This window comes from Scylla paramamosain, chromosome 29 (assembly GCF_035594125.1).
Source record: "Scylla paramamosain isolate STU-SP2022 chromosome 29, ASM3559412v1, whole genome shotgun sequence".
NCBI classification, from domain to species: domain Eukaryota; kingdom Metazoa; phylum Arthropoda; class Malacostraca; order Decapoda; family Portunidae; genus Scylla; species Scylla paramamosain.
This window is the reverse complement of record NC_087179.1, coordinates 1,065,088-1,082,804: the sequence shown is the minus strand read 5'-3', so window position 1 is coordinate 1,082,804 and position 17,717 is coordinate 1,065,088. Positions and strand designations below refer to the sequence as shown.

General features: G+C 40.6%; 1 protein-coding gene across 9 annotated transcripts in view; it reads left to right on the top strand.

Annotated features, from left to right (window-relative positions):
- LOC135115173 (uncharacterized) overlaps positions 1-17,717 on the top strand; it is a 156,340-nt gene that overhangs the window by 86,472 nt on the left and 52,151 nt on the right. For all 9 annotated transcript variants that reach the window (XR_010275839.1, XM_064031664.1, XM_064031663.1 and 6 more), the window contains 2 exons: positions 4,655-4,808; positions 5,513-5,699. Coding sequence is in view for 8 of the 9 variants with exons in the window: in XM_064031664.1 (XP_063887734.1) it covers positions 4,655-4,808; positions 5,513-5,699 (341 nt within the window). In the remaining variant the exon portion in view is untranslated. The remainder of the gene's footprint in view (positions 1-4,654; positions 4,809-5,512; positions 5,700-17,717) is intronic.

Here is a 17,717-nt window from a genome sequence, read left to right as displayed (position 1 = left end):
ACCCTTAGGTATGATACAACTGCATAGGCCTTTGATGACACATCACAGAAATGATGAAGTTGAACACTCAGCAGGCATTTGAATTGAGGTGGGGAATATACAGTGTTCATTATGAAAGCTGTTCATCTCCTCAAGCTCTTTCAGCCATACTGTCCATCTTTCTTCATTCTCCTTTGTGAATTTCTGGTCCCACCCTTGTTTCCGCTGTACCTTGTCTTTGAACAACATTTTTACCCTTACAGTGAAAGGCACCATGAAGCCCAGTGGATCAAATATGGAACTCACAGTACTCAACATACCCCTCTTTGTGTTTGGCTTATTGGGCTTGAACACTGCAATCTTCAAACAATCATCCTCCAGGCTCCATAATACTCTTAGTGCTCTGTCTCCAGGTAATTTGTCCCTGGTTAGATCAATGTCTTTGATTCGGGTGTTTCTTTCCTGGTGAGGTATTATAGCCATGACCTTTGAATTAGACATCCACTTGGTGAGATGAAAACCCTTTCGCTCCAAGCAATCCTGTAATTTGTGCACAACGAATTGCCTCATCTGCTGAGTTAGTGGAGAGTAAAAGATTATCAACATAAAAGCTTCTCTTGGCTTAACAAGCCATTACTTCTCCCTCCTTCAGGGTCTGACGTAGAGCAAAGGTAGCACAGGCATGATTCCAAAACCTCCAAAAAGATGCCTCGTCATATGATATGTGCAGGGCTGCTTCATGGAATCACCCTGTAGCCACTAAGGGAATCTCAAGACATTATGATCTCTGGGATCCACCAGAACTTGATGGAACATGGCCTCTATGTCCACAGACAAAGCCACTCTCCTTTCCCTAAAGCAGATCAAGATGCCTAGCAAGTTGATCATGTCAGGTCCTTGCATGTCTTGCTTATTCAGCGTGGCTCCCTTGAATATGGCAGCAGTCAAAAATGATGCGCATTTTTTCTGGTTTGTTGAGGTTGAACACTGGGTGATGAAGAAGATACCACATCTTACCAAGTGGGCCCTTTTCCTGGGTAACTTTCTCAGCATACCCTTTAGATATTAGTTCTTCCATTTCTCTTACATAATGTCTCCTGAGGGCTTCATCATGATTCAGCCGTGTTCTTAGCCCCATGAGACGTCTGAGAACCATTTGCATGTTGTTGGGCATCGACGGTATATCGTCCCGAAAGGGTATTGGTAGTTGATGATGGTTCCCAATCTTAACCTGTTCTGTCTCCCATAAAGCCAAAACTCGTTGGTCTTCTATTGAAATCCACATTCTTTCCAGATCTTTATGGTCCTCTATTTCCCAGAATCATTTCATCATCTACCGTGACAATGGACCATGGAGACCACCTGTTGCCGCCTCTTCAACAGAAGTACTGAAACTCATAGCTCTTTGTTCTGTTACCTCCAAGGGGCCATTTATTGCCCACCCTAACTTTGTCCTGATTGCAAATGGGTCTCCATCTTGGCCTCTCCGGATTTCCAGCTGTGTTAGTGCCGTAGGGGCGTCTTGTCCAATCAATAGCTCCACTGTCAGCTGTTTCTTATGTTTCCCGTGTCTCTCTAAAGGCATCAAGCCTCTTAAATGAGGCCAGTGAGCAGCCAGAAGGGATTCACCTCTAGTGTTTGTCAGACCATCAGGAAAGGACTCTATGACACTGACCCTTGTCAGTCTTATAGTGTGTAGTCCTGTGACCATGAGTGTAACACAGGTGGATTCCAGCTGCTCCATCTGCACAAGAGTGGAGATCACTGTCCTTTCTCTAATCTCCTGTAACCCCCAGTTTTTGTACCATCTTCCTTGAGCACAAGGTGCGAGTACTACCAGACTCTAGCAGTGCATAAACAGTCACTTTCCATTTGGTATCTTTGTCCGATGTGAGAACTGCCAGCATGATAGGTAAGCCACCTTTGCTCTTTCTTCTGTTATATGTGCAATCCAGCTCCCTTGCCCTAGTCATTCTTTGTGGTCGGCATCTCTCAGACTCAGGTTCTTAATTTCTCCATGTTGTTCGCAGTTTCCTCAGGGCTGGTCTGCAGAAGCTGGTCCATGGAGTCACTGGGAATGTCTTCCATTGCAATCATTTATATCACAAGACCAAGCCTTGCAATCCTTTGCCATATGAGATTTCCTGAGACAAACGGAATATCTTCCTTGGATCTTTACAACTCGCTTGTGGTGCTCCACAGGCAGGAGTCGGAACATTGAACAGGCAAGGAGACCATGACTGTCACCACAGAGGTGGCACCTGTCACCTTTTACTTTACTTCCCCTGTAACCTCATCCCCGTAACCCTGTAACCGTCAATCTCATCCAGTTTGCCAAGATTCTCAGTGAAGGAGATGTAAGAAGTCAATTGGCCACACAAGGTGGAGAGGGCTTGAAAGTTGTTTTCCCCAATTGTGGGCCCTCTCATCACAGTTTCCCCTTGCTTGGTTCATATACATCCTCTCATCACCAAACCTTTCATTCAGGATCTTTAAAGCCACCTCAAGGCCCTGATCTGCTGTTAAAGCCATGCAGTACTCTATCATGTCTTGTACTTCCTTGGAATAGCTGGTGAACAGCCAATTGAGCTTGTATGTGTCTGAGGCCGATGAGTAAAGATAGAATTCCTGGAACTGCCTCTTAAAGGCTCCCTGCCTGGAGCTTGAGGAGTTCAGCATGCATCAGCCATACCATCTCAAGCCATGCCTCTTCTGGACGTGTTTCCAACCTATTTGGTTTGCTGTGGTATGTTCTATGTTCACTCCTCATTTTTAAGCATTTAGCATACCTTCCACCTTTGTTTAGTGAATGAGCCTTGTCACTCGAGGACCCATCTCCATGCCTCTCCTCGCTCGATGAAGCCCATTCTGTGTTTCTCCCCTTGCTGATCAAGGTCTGTTTGGTGCTCCTAGTCTGTGGTTTCTTCTTGTGTCCTGTGGTTCCGTCCATGCTAGATGTGGTATATTTGCTCTTTATGTCCTCTTTAGATGAGGTGTTTCTGTCCTTGCTGATCAAGGTCCATTTGGTGCTTCTGCCCTCACTGACCAAGGCCAGCTTAGTGTTTCTGTCCTTGTTGATCAAGGTCCATTTGGTGTTTCTATCCTTGCTGATTGAGACCAGCTTAGTGTTTCTGTCCTCACTGATCAAGGTCCGTTCAGTGTCAATGTCCTCACTGGATGAGGCATGTTTACTGTTTCTGTCCCCACTGACTGAGGCCCGTTTTGTATTTCTGTCCTCGCTGCCCGAGACCCATTTTGTATTTCTGTCCTCACTGATTGAGGCTAATCTGGTATTGCTGTCCTCACTGACTAAGGCCTATTTTGTATTTCTGTCCTTGCTGCCCAAGGCCTGTTTCGTGTTTCTGCCCTTGCTGATTGAGACCAGTCTGATGTTGCTGTCCTTGCTGATCAAGGCATGTACAGTGTTTCTGTCCTCGCTGATTGAGGCCTGCCTGGCGTGTTTGGCCTTGCTGCTTGAGGCCTATTTGGTGTTCCTGTCCTTGCTGATCGAGGTTCACTTAGTGTTTCTGTCCCTGCTAGATGAGGCCTGAGGTCTTTTCCACATCTTCTGTGTGTCCATGTCACTTTTGTCATTTAAGTACTGACCAGCATTTGCATCCTCGCCATTTGAGGCCGGAGAGCTGACGCATTGCTTCTTTGCTCTGCAGCGACCACACTTCATATCTTTAAGAGATTCCGCAACATCTCCCATGAGTATCAGCAGCTTTGCCATAACCTTAGGGAGCTCATTTATAATGGGTGTATTATCTGCCAAGTGTTGGAAATCCAAGGTCACGTTTGCCTCTCTGGCCCTTTCACATCACAGGTCTCATCAAAAGGTTGAACCTAGGTGTCGCTGAGGTGAGAGATGGAGTGTTTCATCCGCTGCGTCATGTGTGTCAGGTGACTCAAACAGATGGGCACTACTTACACCATGAGGTGTGACCTCCCCCTCCCCCTGTTCGCTGTATGCATGTGAAGGCCCAGACATTTTGCTGCACTGTACTTGCTTCCTTCAATCAACTTGTCCTTTATCACTAAACCACTAAACCACTTAGTAATGAATACACAGACTTACCTTGTTTTATGCCTTTCACTTGGCATAGCTGTACACCTGCACTAATAAACGAATACTTCCGTTCTCTCCAATGTGCTATCCACTGGGCAGGGACTATAACTCTGTTGACTCCTGGCTCAGGAGTAATCCTAAGCCACCTGTAACATCAAGAAAAAGATCAAGACCACTCATAGTTTGCAATGATTTCCTTCTTTTTTTTTCAATGGTTATCACACTTCATCTTCCTACCACATGTGATAGAACTTTTCACTTGCTCAGGAGGCATTTCCAGGGTAGAATGATCTTAATATAAGGCAAGAAGACAATGATCAGGTTTGGAGGCACATGTCAATGCAAAATCTGGGCGTCAGAAAAGGCGTAAGTCAGTTTGGTTGTTTACCAGGGTGGGCGTAACCTGAGGTACCACGATATATATATATATATATATATATATATATATATATATATATATATATATATATATATATATATATATATATATATATATAAGAGAGAGAATGATTGGTATCATTCAAGAATAAGTAAAAAAAAATTATTGCTGATGCTGCATTATTTGCTAAAAAGAACTTTAAACCCAACTGCTTCTCTCTTCCCAAGGAACTCCAAAGTATTTGTGAAGCAGCTCCGCAACTACTGTGGCTCAGACTGCACATGCCAGATTCAGAAAAGGAGAAAAGGAAAGGATATGTTCACTCTATCTCGACTCTCCATCAGCTCACTCACCTGTCTTTACCAGCACATATTCTCTGTGGTTAGTATGATTTTATAAATTTTATGGAGATTTCATGCGGTTAGTTACCAAAGTTGAATTTCATTGTGTTGATAAGCTGTTCAAAGATTTGTGAAGGGATTGTTAAGTTATCTATTCTTGTGTTTGCTCTTTTAAACAAGGTGTGAAAAAATTAAGGACAGTCTTGAATAGTATGAGAGAGAGAGAGAGAGAGAGAGAGAGAGAAGTACTGGAAAATGTAAAGAAATGGTGTGCCTGGTGGACTGGTCAAGTGAAGGAATCTTGCTACAGATACCAGTTCAGGAACTTCCCAGTTAAAGATCTCAAGAGTTGACTAGACTTCATAAGTGTTTAAGTAATTGCCTCATTGCACTAAGATCTGCTAGCTTTATGTCACTTACACAGCACACTTGATCCTCTCTCACCTTGTCAGTTTCTGAGCTTTTGCAAGGCAAATTTCATGTCTGTCAAAGTGCCTTGACTCAACCCTACAGTAAGGTTATGTTATGACAGATGCAGCATGGATCAGATCATTGGAAGTCAGGATTTAGGATCTATTAAAGATGATTCATGTAATTGTGAATCTTTGCTGTAATGAGGAAATTTCTTGATACTTTACCCCTATGTACAATCGCAGGTTTTGTGCTCAAAGTTGTTCTCAGTAAGGGTCAACTGTACTGGTAAATCAAGGTAAAGCTGTGACCAGACCATGTACATCTTCTCAGAAACATGTGGCACAGAGAAGGGCTGCACAACACCTGCAATACCTCAGGTGAGCACACCAAATTTCAAGAGGCCACGCCTAGGAGTCACCAGTGAGGAGGATGCTGATGCTGGAATCTTGAACCTCATAATTGATAACTGCCCACAGTTGACCTTGCTGGAGATTGGAGTGGAAGATACAGCTTTCAAGTATGTTAAGTATAAATATGTTTTTTGTTAAGCATAAATGTATATTTCTTATTATGATAAGTCAGTTATATGTTAAATTTATATTTGAAAAATTTGTGATATGTTCCCCTTACATAATGAGTTGTGTTATAGTAATAGGATAGAAAGCTTAATTTTTGTAAAAATATACTATAGTTTTCAAAATTACAAATGTACCAAATATATTCTAGAGCCATAAATAATTTTGCAGCTTTCATATTTCATAACTGAGGATGTCAGTTGATTATCCAGTTGAAAAATAGATGAAGGCTGGTGGCAAAATCAGTACTGTTACAGTGTGATGTGTAGTAGAGGGCAGTATTGGATTATCATGTAGGCCTCCATACCCCATCATTTGACAGAGATATTAACATTTGCCTTATTGCCATATTTTTTTTGGAAAACACCACATTTTTCCTGAAACACTCTAGATAAATTTTAGTAGATTTTGGTATGAATCTGAATGCATTAGTGATGTTTCAACATTCTATTGAAATATCATCATGAATATATAATATTTTTGAGATAATTTCAGAATATAAACAATACTTTTTAAAAATTATGTGGAACAGCTTCAGATTATATAAATGCCATGTATAGAAAGTATGAATCCTGTTGATAGATTTAACAGCAGCAGAATAGAGCTGCTCTAATTTTGCCAAATGCAAACTCTCCAAATCTGAACACATGGAATGTGAGATCATACTGTATACTGTTTTCATTTACAGTGGAACCTCGGTTTTCAAACTTCATTTGTTCCTGAATGCTGTTCAAAATCTGAAATATTCAGACACCAAAACTTTTCCCCATAGGAATCAATGGAAAATGGATTAATCCGTTTCCAGACAGCAGATGTTTTTTTTTTTATTTTTTATATTTTTGCAACAGTAATTTGAGCATAAAATCATACATAAAAACCAATGATACTAGCTGAATAAATTAGGGACTGTTTTCATTATACAAGTCCAAAAATCCAATGATATGAAAACCATTTTGGGATGAATAGAGTGATAAAGGCCAGGTGGGAGACTTCTAGCTCAATCATCCCAACTAACACAGTTCGTGCCATTTTCTCTCAAGCCTCAGAGAGCAGAGAGTGCTCGGGGGATGGGGGGATGGTGATGACAGTGACAATGCAGTGTGTTGCCACTCCCAAACACTTACATATCATTTATGTGGTATAAATGAGTGTTATGCTTATTTTATATAAGAAAGACAATTTAATTCATCCTTACATGTGATGGGGAGCCTTGATGGCACAAGTGGAAGATGGGGAGGAGGTGGAAAGGATATTAGTGCTTGGAAGGGGAGTCACCTTCCATAATTATGTCAGGTAACAGCACTTCAGGACTTTTTTTCTTTCTTCCTTGAATTTTTGCTTCTTGCTAACAGATTCTAACTGAGACTCACTTAGCATCTTTTTCACCTATCTAATGAAATTTGCTTTTGCTTATTTTTCACTATGTTATGAAAGTGAGACGTAGCATTATCATTAAAAATGTTAATGGCATGGCTTGCTACTGCTTTAGTATGGTGATACATTACAAAAAAATTTTCACTTCATTCCAGTTTGCACACATTTCATTAATTAGAGCACTGAGCACATCCTCCCTTCTCTCCTCTTTCTCTAAAGATACCTCTTCAAGCACCTCCTTCTACTGCATCTTCTGAAGGAGTTGGAGTTCATCAGTAGACAACTTGGTGCTGTGTCCCTCCACTAGCTCTTCAACATCAGCATCATTGACTTTTAGGCCCATGTTTTTGCCCAGAGGCACAATGTCATCAACATCTTCAGTAGCCTTTGTCTGAAATCCCATGGTTTCTCTTTGCAGTACAATCAGGCCAGAGATTACTCCAGGCTAAGTTCAAGCTCCTGTGAGTCACTTACTACCAGGCCTTGTCAATAAGACCAAAGCAATGCAGGATATTGAAATGATTCTTCCAAAGCTCATAGAGAGTTAACTCTTTGTCACAGGTAACCTCAAAGCATCTTTAAAAAGTGCTTTGGTGTATAACTTAAAGTTAGAAATGATTTGTTGGTCCATTGGCAGAATCAGTAGAGTTGTATTTGGAGGTAGAAATTTCATGGTCATGAAGTTGAATTCTTCTAGTAACTCAGCCTCCAGGGAAATTATTTTCATTAAGGTAACTCCTCACTAAGAGCAAAAACCTCATGGATTCATTCCAGAAAAAAACTGTCTGGTCACCCAGGACTTACTGATGGCCTTCCACATGATGGACAACATGCTTTTCACACCATTGTTTTTCTTAAACACGTGGGGGTTCTCCAAATGATACACAAGCATTGGTTTTACCTCAAAATCACCACTATTATGCCACAAAGGAAAAGAATTAGCCTGCCCTTCATAAGCTTGTGTCCAGGCAGAGCCTTTTCCTCCTGGGTTTTGTATGTTCTGTCTGGCATTTTTTTCCAGAAGAGTCCAGTCTCATGACAATTGAACACTTAGTAGGGGATAAAAACCCTCAGCAGTTACATATGCACCAAACTCTTTCACAAATTCTTCCACATCTTTCTTATTAGCACTTCAAGTTTCCATGGTAAACCATGCTGTGTATACCACTTTGCTTCTTAAACTTTTCAAACCACCCTCAACTAGCCTTTAACAAGTCAGTGTCAGAACTTGTACCTGGGGTTTTCATAAGGAGATCCTGGTCTAAAAGCCTTGTTTTCTCACAAACTATAACCTCTGAAATACTATCACTGACCAACTGCTTTTCATTGATCCAAATCAACAGCAACTTTTCCACTTCTGATATCCATGATCTTTGCTTGGTGATCACAGTTACTCCTTTAGCAGCATTTGCTTCTTTTATTGCTTCCTTGTTCTTAAGGATGGTACAGATTGATGGCTTTGCTAAGCTGTACTCCAAAGAGAGAGCAGAAATGCAGACATCATTTTCATGCTTTCATATGATCTCTTTCTTTATCTCTGCTGCTGTTCTGCCTTTTTTTCTTTCTGCCTTTCCAGTTTTAGTAACTTTTTTTGGTTCCATGGTTGCTTATTAGAAATAATGCACAGTAAGAAAACTGTCCCCAAAAAGAGAACAGTATGGCACAGATGTACACTGAACAAGGGGTGTGGTGTGACTGATGTGCACATGGTGTCATGTGTGCCAGCTACCACATAGCTTGTTCAAAAACCAAAACATTGTATGGTAACCAAAGCATTTATGAGTTCAAAATTTTGTTTAAAAAGGGAGGCATTTGGTAACCAAGGTTCCTCTGTATGTACAGACACTCCCCAAGTTACGAATGAGTTAGGCCCCAGACAGCCATTTGTAGGTAATTTTGTTCATAAGTCATTAATTTTGGTATACAGTACCCTCTGGAGTTTTGCACTCACCTTCTTCTAAAGGTATAGCACTCAATTCAGGGATCACAAAACTCAGAGTATTGAAAACACTGCAAAACATCTATTTCTTTTGACCTCATAGCTTAGCATATGTGTGCATGTTTTTGTCTTCATGCTCAACATGACACAGTGTTCCAGCGATGCAGCATTTCTCGATCTTGACCTTGATTCTACGGGTGGCTCTTAATCTTTACACTGCCAAGTTCTTTTTTAAAGCATATAAACATAAGTGGTATTTTTATTTTTGTTAATAGAAATTTTACTAGAATTCCATTCTTGCCAAAAAGATAGCATATATACTTAATACACATGAAAAATTATAAACATGTGCATGTATGCAAAAATATAGGATAAATCTATATGAAATGAAGAGATAATCGACTGGAAAAGAGTAACTGGAAATTTCAACACAGTTGCCGCCCAGAGGAAAGCAATGATTGGTTATTTTATTATGAAGTGTTTCCCATAGTGTAATTATCTGACTGTGTGTAATTTTTGCTCTCTTTATAAATGTGGTATACAAATCTCATTCATTACATGAAGGTTGAGGTGAATGTTGTAGAAATTATGTATGTTCACTGTGAGCAACACATGAATTACTGACACCAATACTTACTAGGATAACAATATCTCAGAAATTATCATATTTCACATACTATCTCAATAACACCTTTCTTCAACAGAGAGAGAGAGAGAGAGAGAGAGAGAGAGAGAGAGAGAGAGAGAGAGAGAGAGAGAGAGAGAGAGAGGGAGGAGAGCATTTTGTGTCACTGATAGCCTATCCTCCCATGGAGTCTATGTACGAGTGCCGTGTTCCCTTCTCTCTCTCTCTCTCTCTCTCTCTCTCTCTCTCTCTCTCTCTCTCTCTCTCTCTCTCTCTCTCTCTCTCTCTCATGTATTGGGTAATGAAGTGTGTGTGTGTGTGTGTGTGTGTGTGTGTGATAATAATAATAGTAATAATAATAATAATAATAATAATAATAATAATAATAATAATAATAATAATAACCAGGATAAATAAAATGCAAATCCTAAAAATTGCATAATTATTTGTTGAAGTATATATGCTTAATAGATCAAATTATTTTGTTCATGGCTCAGCTATCCATTATGCATCACATCCATGGCATGCAATCATCTTAATATATTGTACCTAATACAAGTCCAAGCAAAGGATAAGCATGTCTTACTACAGCCATTCACATTTATCCATATACTTACACGTGAAACAACTGCATCAAATAACATGATTATTATACACACACATGTGTGTGTGCTGCCCAGCTGATTGGACACATCCACAGGGGAGGGCCTGCACACAGGAAAGTCCCCGTACACTCTGTGGATGTGCAAGTAGTCTCGCCACATGATTGGATGCCATCCTCTCATTAGCTAACCTAACCGTAACCTAACTAATCTAACCTAACCTAATCTTTACCTAACTATCCTGTAACCTAACTACCTTCTACCAAATTATTGGATATGATCTCTTACTTATTATAACACATTATTTTAGCTAGGTTAGGTAAGGTTAGATTTAGGTTAGTCAGGTTAGGTTTGGTTAGTTAGGTTAGATATGGTTAGGCTTGGTAAGATTAGGTTAGTTAGGTTATATTAAGTTGTGTTAATTTATCTGATGAGAAGGTGGCAGCCATTCACAAGGCAAAACTTCTTGCACCAGTCACAAGGCAAGACTGGCTCGCACATGCGCAGAGTGTGTGGGGACTTTCCTGCATGCAGGCCCTCCCATCCACAGCAGCTCCAAGGATCTACCTAGGTTTGATTGTGCAGGGAGGCCAAACTTTGAGTCTTGTCTCCATAATGGTCTTGTGCAAGGTGTGGGTATAGGCAAAATTGGCAAAAGTAGGAGTGAAAGAAATATGCATAAAAAGAGACATGAACGAAGAAGAGAGAAGTAAACTGAAAGAATTGGAAGTAGAGGCTCAGTCAAAAAACAAGGAGAGAACACAGGAACAAGTGAGAAGATTCACCCAGAAAGTTGTGGACATGAAAGTAAGGAAATGATGGCACAAAGATGCCACCAAAACAGAAGATCACCAAACAGAAGTTTAAAGATTATGTATACTAACATAGATGGTTTGGTGTCGAACCTATTGGAACTTAAAGACTACTAAAAGAATAGTAAACCAGATGTAATATGTTTAACAGAAACCAAACTAAAAGAGCAAATAAAGTTGATATTTGCAAAGGAAGGTTATAGCACATGGCGAGACAGAAAAAGAAATGGAGGAGTGATAATATTGGTAAAAGAGGATATTGTTGTTGAGGAAGTGGAATGTGGTGACGGAATGACAAAAACATTGAGTGTTGTGATTAAGATCAAAGGAAGTGAAAAAAGGAAAATCACGGAGACATACATACCTCCAAAAACTAATGCATGGGAGACCAATGAATTTAAAAGAATGCAACTACAAACAAGAAATAGTATAGAGGAGATGATAAGGAAAAGTAACAAATTGATGACTTCAACACTAAAGGAATTAACTTGGAGGAGATGGAAGTGAAAGAAAATGTTGAGTCATGGAGCCAAGAACTTATGCAAACCATGCTGGTAAATACAATGAGACAGGCCTATAAGAGACAAGCCTACAAGATGCAGAGAAGAACCATCACAGTTGGACTTAGTGTTTACAAAAAACTCAGAAAGTAGACCAAGTACACATTGTCTGAGTCCACTGGGAAGAAGTGATCGTGTGGTAATAGAAATAGTACCACATGAGGAAAACTTGCACAATACTGAAATGGTAGACAGAATTATACTTAACCAAACTTTGCAGAAATTAATAAATTCTATGGAAAAAATAACTGGAAAGAGCTATTTGAAGGTAAAGTAATGTGAGAAAATATGAGATATTTTTCAGCAAGTATAGAGAGGAGGTGCAACAGTTTGTGCCAAGTTATAAAGTGAGAATTGGGAAGCATGAATTGTATAATCACAGGTGTGTAGAAGCAAAACAAAAAAAAGGACAGGCATGGAAGAAAGTGATGAGACAACTGAACAGAAATGCTAGAGAAGAATACAGAAAGGCAAGAAATGAGTATAGTAAAATAAGAAGAGAGGAAGAAAGAAATTTTGAAAGTGACATAATAATAAAATGCAAGAAAGAACCCAAACTCTTCTATATATACATAAATGGGAAAATGAAATGTAAGGATGGCATAAACAAGTTGAAAAGGGAAGGAAGAATTTATGAAACTTCTGAATGAACTAATGAATGAAAGTTTTCAAAGAAACTGAATTTGTGGCACTAAAAGTGGTATCACAGAATAATGGAAAATAGGAGATACAAGTAAAGAGAAAAGAAATCAAGAAACTGTTGTTAGAAAAGCTAGGGACCAGATCAAGTAAATGGATGGATATTAAAAGAATGCAGAGAACAAATGGAAGAATCCATATTTGATACAATTAACAGCTCATTGAAAGAAGGAAAAGTACCAAGGGAACAGAAAAGAGCTAACATAGTGCCAATGTACAAAGGGGGATATAAAATAAAATAATTAAATTATAGACCTGTGCACTTTATATTTCTACCCAGAACCATGCCAAGTCTGTTCTCCAATTAGCCAAAAACTCCTTCATTAATAGAAAGTGTCAAAATCTTTCAAAAACTAACTCCCTTCGTGACTTCTGGCATCTAGCCAAAAACATCTCCAATAAGTTTGCTTCTTCTTTCCCTCCTTTATTTCAACCAGATGGCACTACTGCTATCACATCTATCTCTAAAGCTGAACTCTTTGATCAAACCTTTGCTAAAAACTCTGCCTTGGACAATTCAGGGCTTGTTCCTGATTCTGATCTCTCTAAAATTTCTGATTGGGGCAGAGCAAACTTGGTATTGTTCAGTGCCACAAAAACTCAGTTCCTTCATCTATCAACTCGACACAACCTTCCAGACAACTATCCTCTCTTCTTCAATGATTCTCAACTGGCCCCCTTTTCTACACTGAACATCCTTGGTGTGTCCTTTTCTTATAATCTAAACTGAAACTTCACATCACATCTCTAGCAAAAACACCTTCTATTAAGTTAGGTTTTCTGAGATGTCTCCAGCAGTTTTTCTCACCCGTCTAGCTGCTAACTCTGTACAAGGGCCTTATCCGTCCATGTATGGAGTATGCTTCATATGTCTGGAGGTTTTCCACTCATACCGTTCTTTTAGACAGGGTGGAATCAAAAGTTTTATGTCTCATGAATCCCTCTCCTCTAATAGACTGTCTTCAGCCTCATTCTCATCACCGCAGTGTTACATCTTTAGCTGTCTTCTATTTTCATGCTAACTGCTCTTTTGATCTTGCTAACTGGATGCCTCACCTCTTTCTGTGGCCTCGCTGCACAAGACTTTCTTCTTTCTTTCATCCCTATTCTGTCCACTACCTAATGCAAAAGTTAACCAGTATTCAGAGTCATTCATCCCTTTCAATGGTAAACTCTGGAACTCCCTGCCTGCTTCTGTATTTCCACCTTCCTATGGTTTGAACTCCTTCAAGAGGGAGGTTTCAAGACACTTATCCTTTATTTTTTTTGGCTATCACTTCGGACCTTTTTTTTTTTTTATTAGATTCTTGTTACCCTTGGCCAGTGTACCTTCTTCATAAGAAAAAAGAAAAGACTGGTGTCTCTAACAAGTATTGTAAGCAAGCTTTGTGAAATGGTATTTAATGACAGATGGGAGGAATATCTAGAAGATGAAAAGATAATTACAGAAAAGCAATTTGGATTCAGGAAAGGGAGATGCTGTGTCACAAATCTACTGAGATTCTATACGAGAGTAATAGATAGAGTGCAAGAGAGGGATGGATGGGTTGATGCAGTATACCTGGATCTCAAAAAAAAGCATTCGATAAAGTTCACTATTAATGCCTTATGTGGAAGGTAGAGAATGGAGGAGGACTAAAGGGATCAACATTGAGATGGATGGAATATTATTTACAAGAGAGGGAAATGAGAACAGCAATCAGAGACACTAATTCAAATTGGTGCAAAGTGACAAGTGGGATACTGCAAGGATCTGTGTTGGCACCTATTATTTTTTTTTTATGTAGGAAGGACACTGGCCAAGGGCAACAAAAATCTAATAAAAAAAATGCCCACTGAAATGCCAGTCCCATAAAAGGGTCAAAGCAGTGGTCAAAAATTGATGAATAAGTGTCTTGAAACCTCCCTCTTAAAGGAATTCAAGTCATAGGAAGGTGGAAATACAGAAGCAGGCAGGGAGTTCCAGAGTTTACCAGAGAAAGGGATGAATGACTGAGAATACTGGTTAACTCTTGCATTAGAAAAGTGAACAGAATGGGGGTGAGAGAAAGAAGAAAGTCTTGTGCAGCGAGACCGCGGAAGGAGGGGAGGCATGCAGTTAGCAAGATCAGAAGAGCAGTTGGCATGAAAATAGCGGTAGAAGACAGCTAGATATGCAACATTGTGGCGGTGAGAGAGAGGCTGAAGACAGTCAGTTAGAGGAGAGGAGTTGATGAGACGAAAAGCTTTTGATTCCATCCTGTCTAGAAGAGTAGTATGAGTGGAACCCCCCCCAGACATGTGAAGCATACTCCATACATGGACGGATAAGGCCCTTGTACAGAGTTAGCAGCTGGGGGGGTGAGAAAAACTGGCGGAGACGTCTCAGAACACCTAACTTCATAGATGCTGTTTTAGCTAGAGATGAGATGTGAAGTTTCCAGTTCAGATTATAAGTAAAGGACAGACCGAGGATGTTCAGTGTAGAAGAGGGGGACAGTTGAGTGTCATTGAAAAAGAGGGGATAGTTGTCTGGAAGGTTGTGTTGAGTTGATAGATGGAGGAATTGAGTTTTTGAGGCATTGAACAATACCAAGTTTGCTCTGCCCCAATCAGAAATTTTAGAAAGATCAGAAGTCAGGCATTCTGTGGCTTCCCTGCGTGATATGTTTACCTCCTGAAGGGTTGGACGTCTATGAAAAGACGTGGAAAAGTGCAGGGTGGTATCATCAGCGTAGGAGTGGATAGGACAAGAAGTTTGGTTTAGAAGATCATTAATGAATAATAAGAAGAGAGTAGGTAACAGGACAGAACCCTGAGGAACACCACTGTTAATAGATTTAGGAGAAGAACAGTGACCGTCTACCACAGCAGCAATAGAACGGTCAGAAAGGAAACTTGAGATGAAGTTACAGAGAGAAGGATAGAAACCGTAGGAGGGTAGTTTGGAAATCAAAGCTTTGTGCCAGACTCTATCAAAAGCTTTTAATATGTCCAAGGAAACAGCAAAAGTTTCACCAAAATCTCTAAAAGAGGATGACCAAGACTCAGTAAGGAAAGCCAGAAGATCACCAGTAGAGCGGCCTTGACGGAACCCATACTGGCGATCAGATAGAAGGTTGTTTAAGAATCTTCCTGTTGAGGATAGATTCAAAAACTTTAGATAGGCAGGAAATTAAAGCAATAGGACGATAGTTTGAGGGATTAGAACGGTCACCCTTTTTAGGAACAGGTTGAATGTAGGCAAACTTCCAGCAGGAAGGAAAGGTAGATGTTGACAGACGGAGCTGAAAGAGTTTGACTAGGCAAGGTGCAAGCATGGAGGCACAGTTTCGGACACAATAGGAGGGACCCCATCAGGTCCATAAGCCTTCCGAAGGTTTTGGCCAGCGAGGGTATGGAAAACATCATTGCGAAGAATTTTAATAGGTTGCATGAAGTAGTCAGAGGATGGAGGAGAGGGAGGAACAAGCCCAGAATCGTCCAAGGTAGAGTTTTTAGCAAAGGTTTGAGCAAAGACTTCAGCTTTAGAAATAGATGTGATAGCAGTGGTGCCATCTGGTTGAAATACAGGAGGGAAAGAAGAAGAAGCAAAGTTATTGGAGATATTTTTGGCTAGATGCCAGAAATCACGAGGGGAGTTAGATCTTGAAAGGTTTTGACATTTTCTGTTAATGAAGGAGTTTTTTGCTAGTTGGAGAACAGACTTAGCATGGTTCCAGGCAGAAATATAAAGTGCATGAGATTCTGGTGATGGAAGGCTTAAGTACCTTTTGTGGGCCACCTCTCTATCATGTATAGCACGAGAACAAGCTGTGTTAAACCAAGGTTTAGAAGGTTTAGGACAAGATAAAGAGTGAGGAATGTATGCCTCCATGCCAGACACTATCACCTCTGTTATGCGCTCAGCACACAGAGACAGGTCTCTGACATGGAAGCAGTAGTCATTCCAAGGAAAATCAGCAAAATACCTCTTCAGGTCCCCCCAACTAGCAGAGGCAAAACGCCAGAGGCACCTTCGCTTAGGGGGATCCTGAGGAGGGATTGGAGTGATAGGACAAGATAAAGATATGAGATTGTGATCGGAGGAGCCCAATGGAGAAGAAAGGGTGACAGCATAAGCAGAAGGATTAGAGGTCAGGAAAAGGTCAAGATTGTTGGGTGTATCTCCAAGACGGTCAGGAATACGAGTAGGGTGTTGCACCAATTGCTCTAGGTCATGAAGGATAGCAAAGTTGTAGGCTAGTTCACCAGGATGGTCAGTGAAGGGAGAGAAAAGCCAAAGCTGGTGGTGAACATTGAAGTCTCCTAGAATGGAGATCTCTGCAAAAGGAAAGAGGGTCAGAATGTGCTCCACTTTGTAAGTTAAGTAGTCAAAGAATTTCTTATAGTCAGAGGAGTTAGGTGAGAGGTATACAGCACAGATAAATTTAGTATGAGAGTGACTCTGTAGTTGTAGCCAGATGGTGGAAAACTCTGAAGATTCAAGAGCGTGGGCACGAGAGCAGGTTAAGTCATTGCGCATATAAACGCAGGATCCAGCTTTGGATCAAAAATGATGATAGAGAAAGTAGGAAGGAACAGAAAAGGGGCTACTGTCAGTTGCCTCAGACACCTGAGTTTCAGTGAGGAAAAGAAGATGAGGTTTAGAAGAGGAGAGGTGGTGTTCTACAGATTAAAAATTAGATCTTAGACTGCGAATGTTGCAGAAGTTAATGAAGAAAAAGTTGAGGGGGGTGTCAAGACACTTAGGGTCGTCGACAGAAAGGCAGTCTGACCTGGGGACATTTATGGTCCCCTCCCCAGATGGGGACTCTGAGGCTGGTGTAGGAGTCGCCATGATCATTTTAAAATTTTTAAGTGAAGGGTGTGTGTGTTATTAGGTGCTTGTAGTTTTGTGTGGAGGAAGAGAGTTGTCGTTAGAGGGCAGGCTGTGACTGCCCCCTTGTGTTGTGAGACACAAAGGGAAACGTTCAGTGAGGTCACAGCTGGGTTTAATGATAAGTTCACAGCACCCCCTGAACAGTGCTTTAGACCTCACTGGGAGTAATTATCGTTTCAGCAGGAGAGAGAGAGACACAGAGACAGAGAGAGAGAGAGAGAGAGAGAGAGAGTGAGAGAGAGAGAGAGAGAGAGAGAGAGAGAGAGAGAGAGAGAGAGAGAGAGAGAGAGAGAGAGAGGTTTCTGCTGTGGTACCAGAGTCCCCACCTGAGGAAAAACTTAGCAGAGGAAAATATCCTGCTGACAGTGGGGATTACCTGCTGCTGGATAGTGCAGCTGGGCAAGAGTCAGCAATAAGGCAATGCAGAAACAGATAATTAAAAAAAAAAAAATGGAGTGCTGAACATGAGTCTTTTTGTCCTTTTGGCA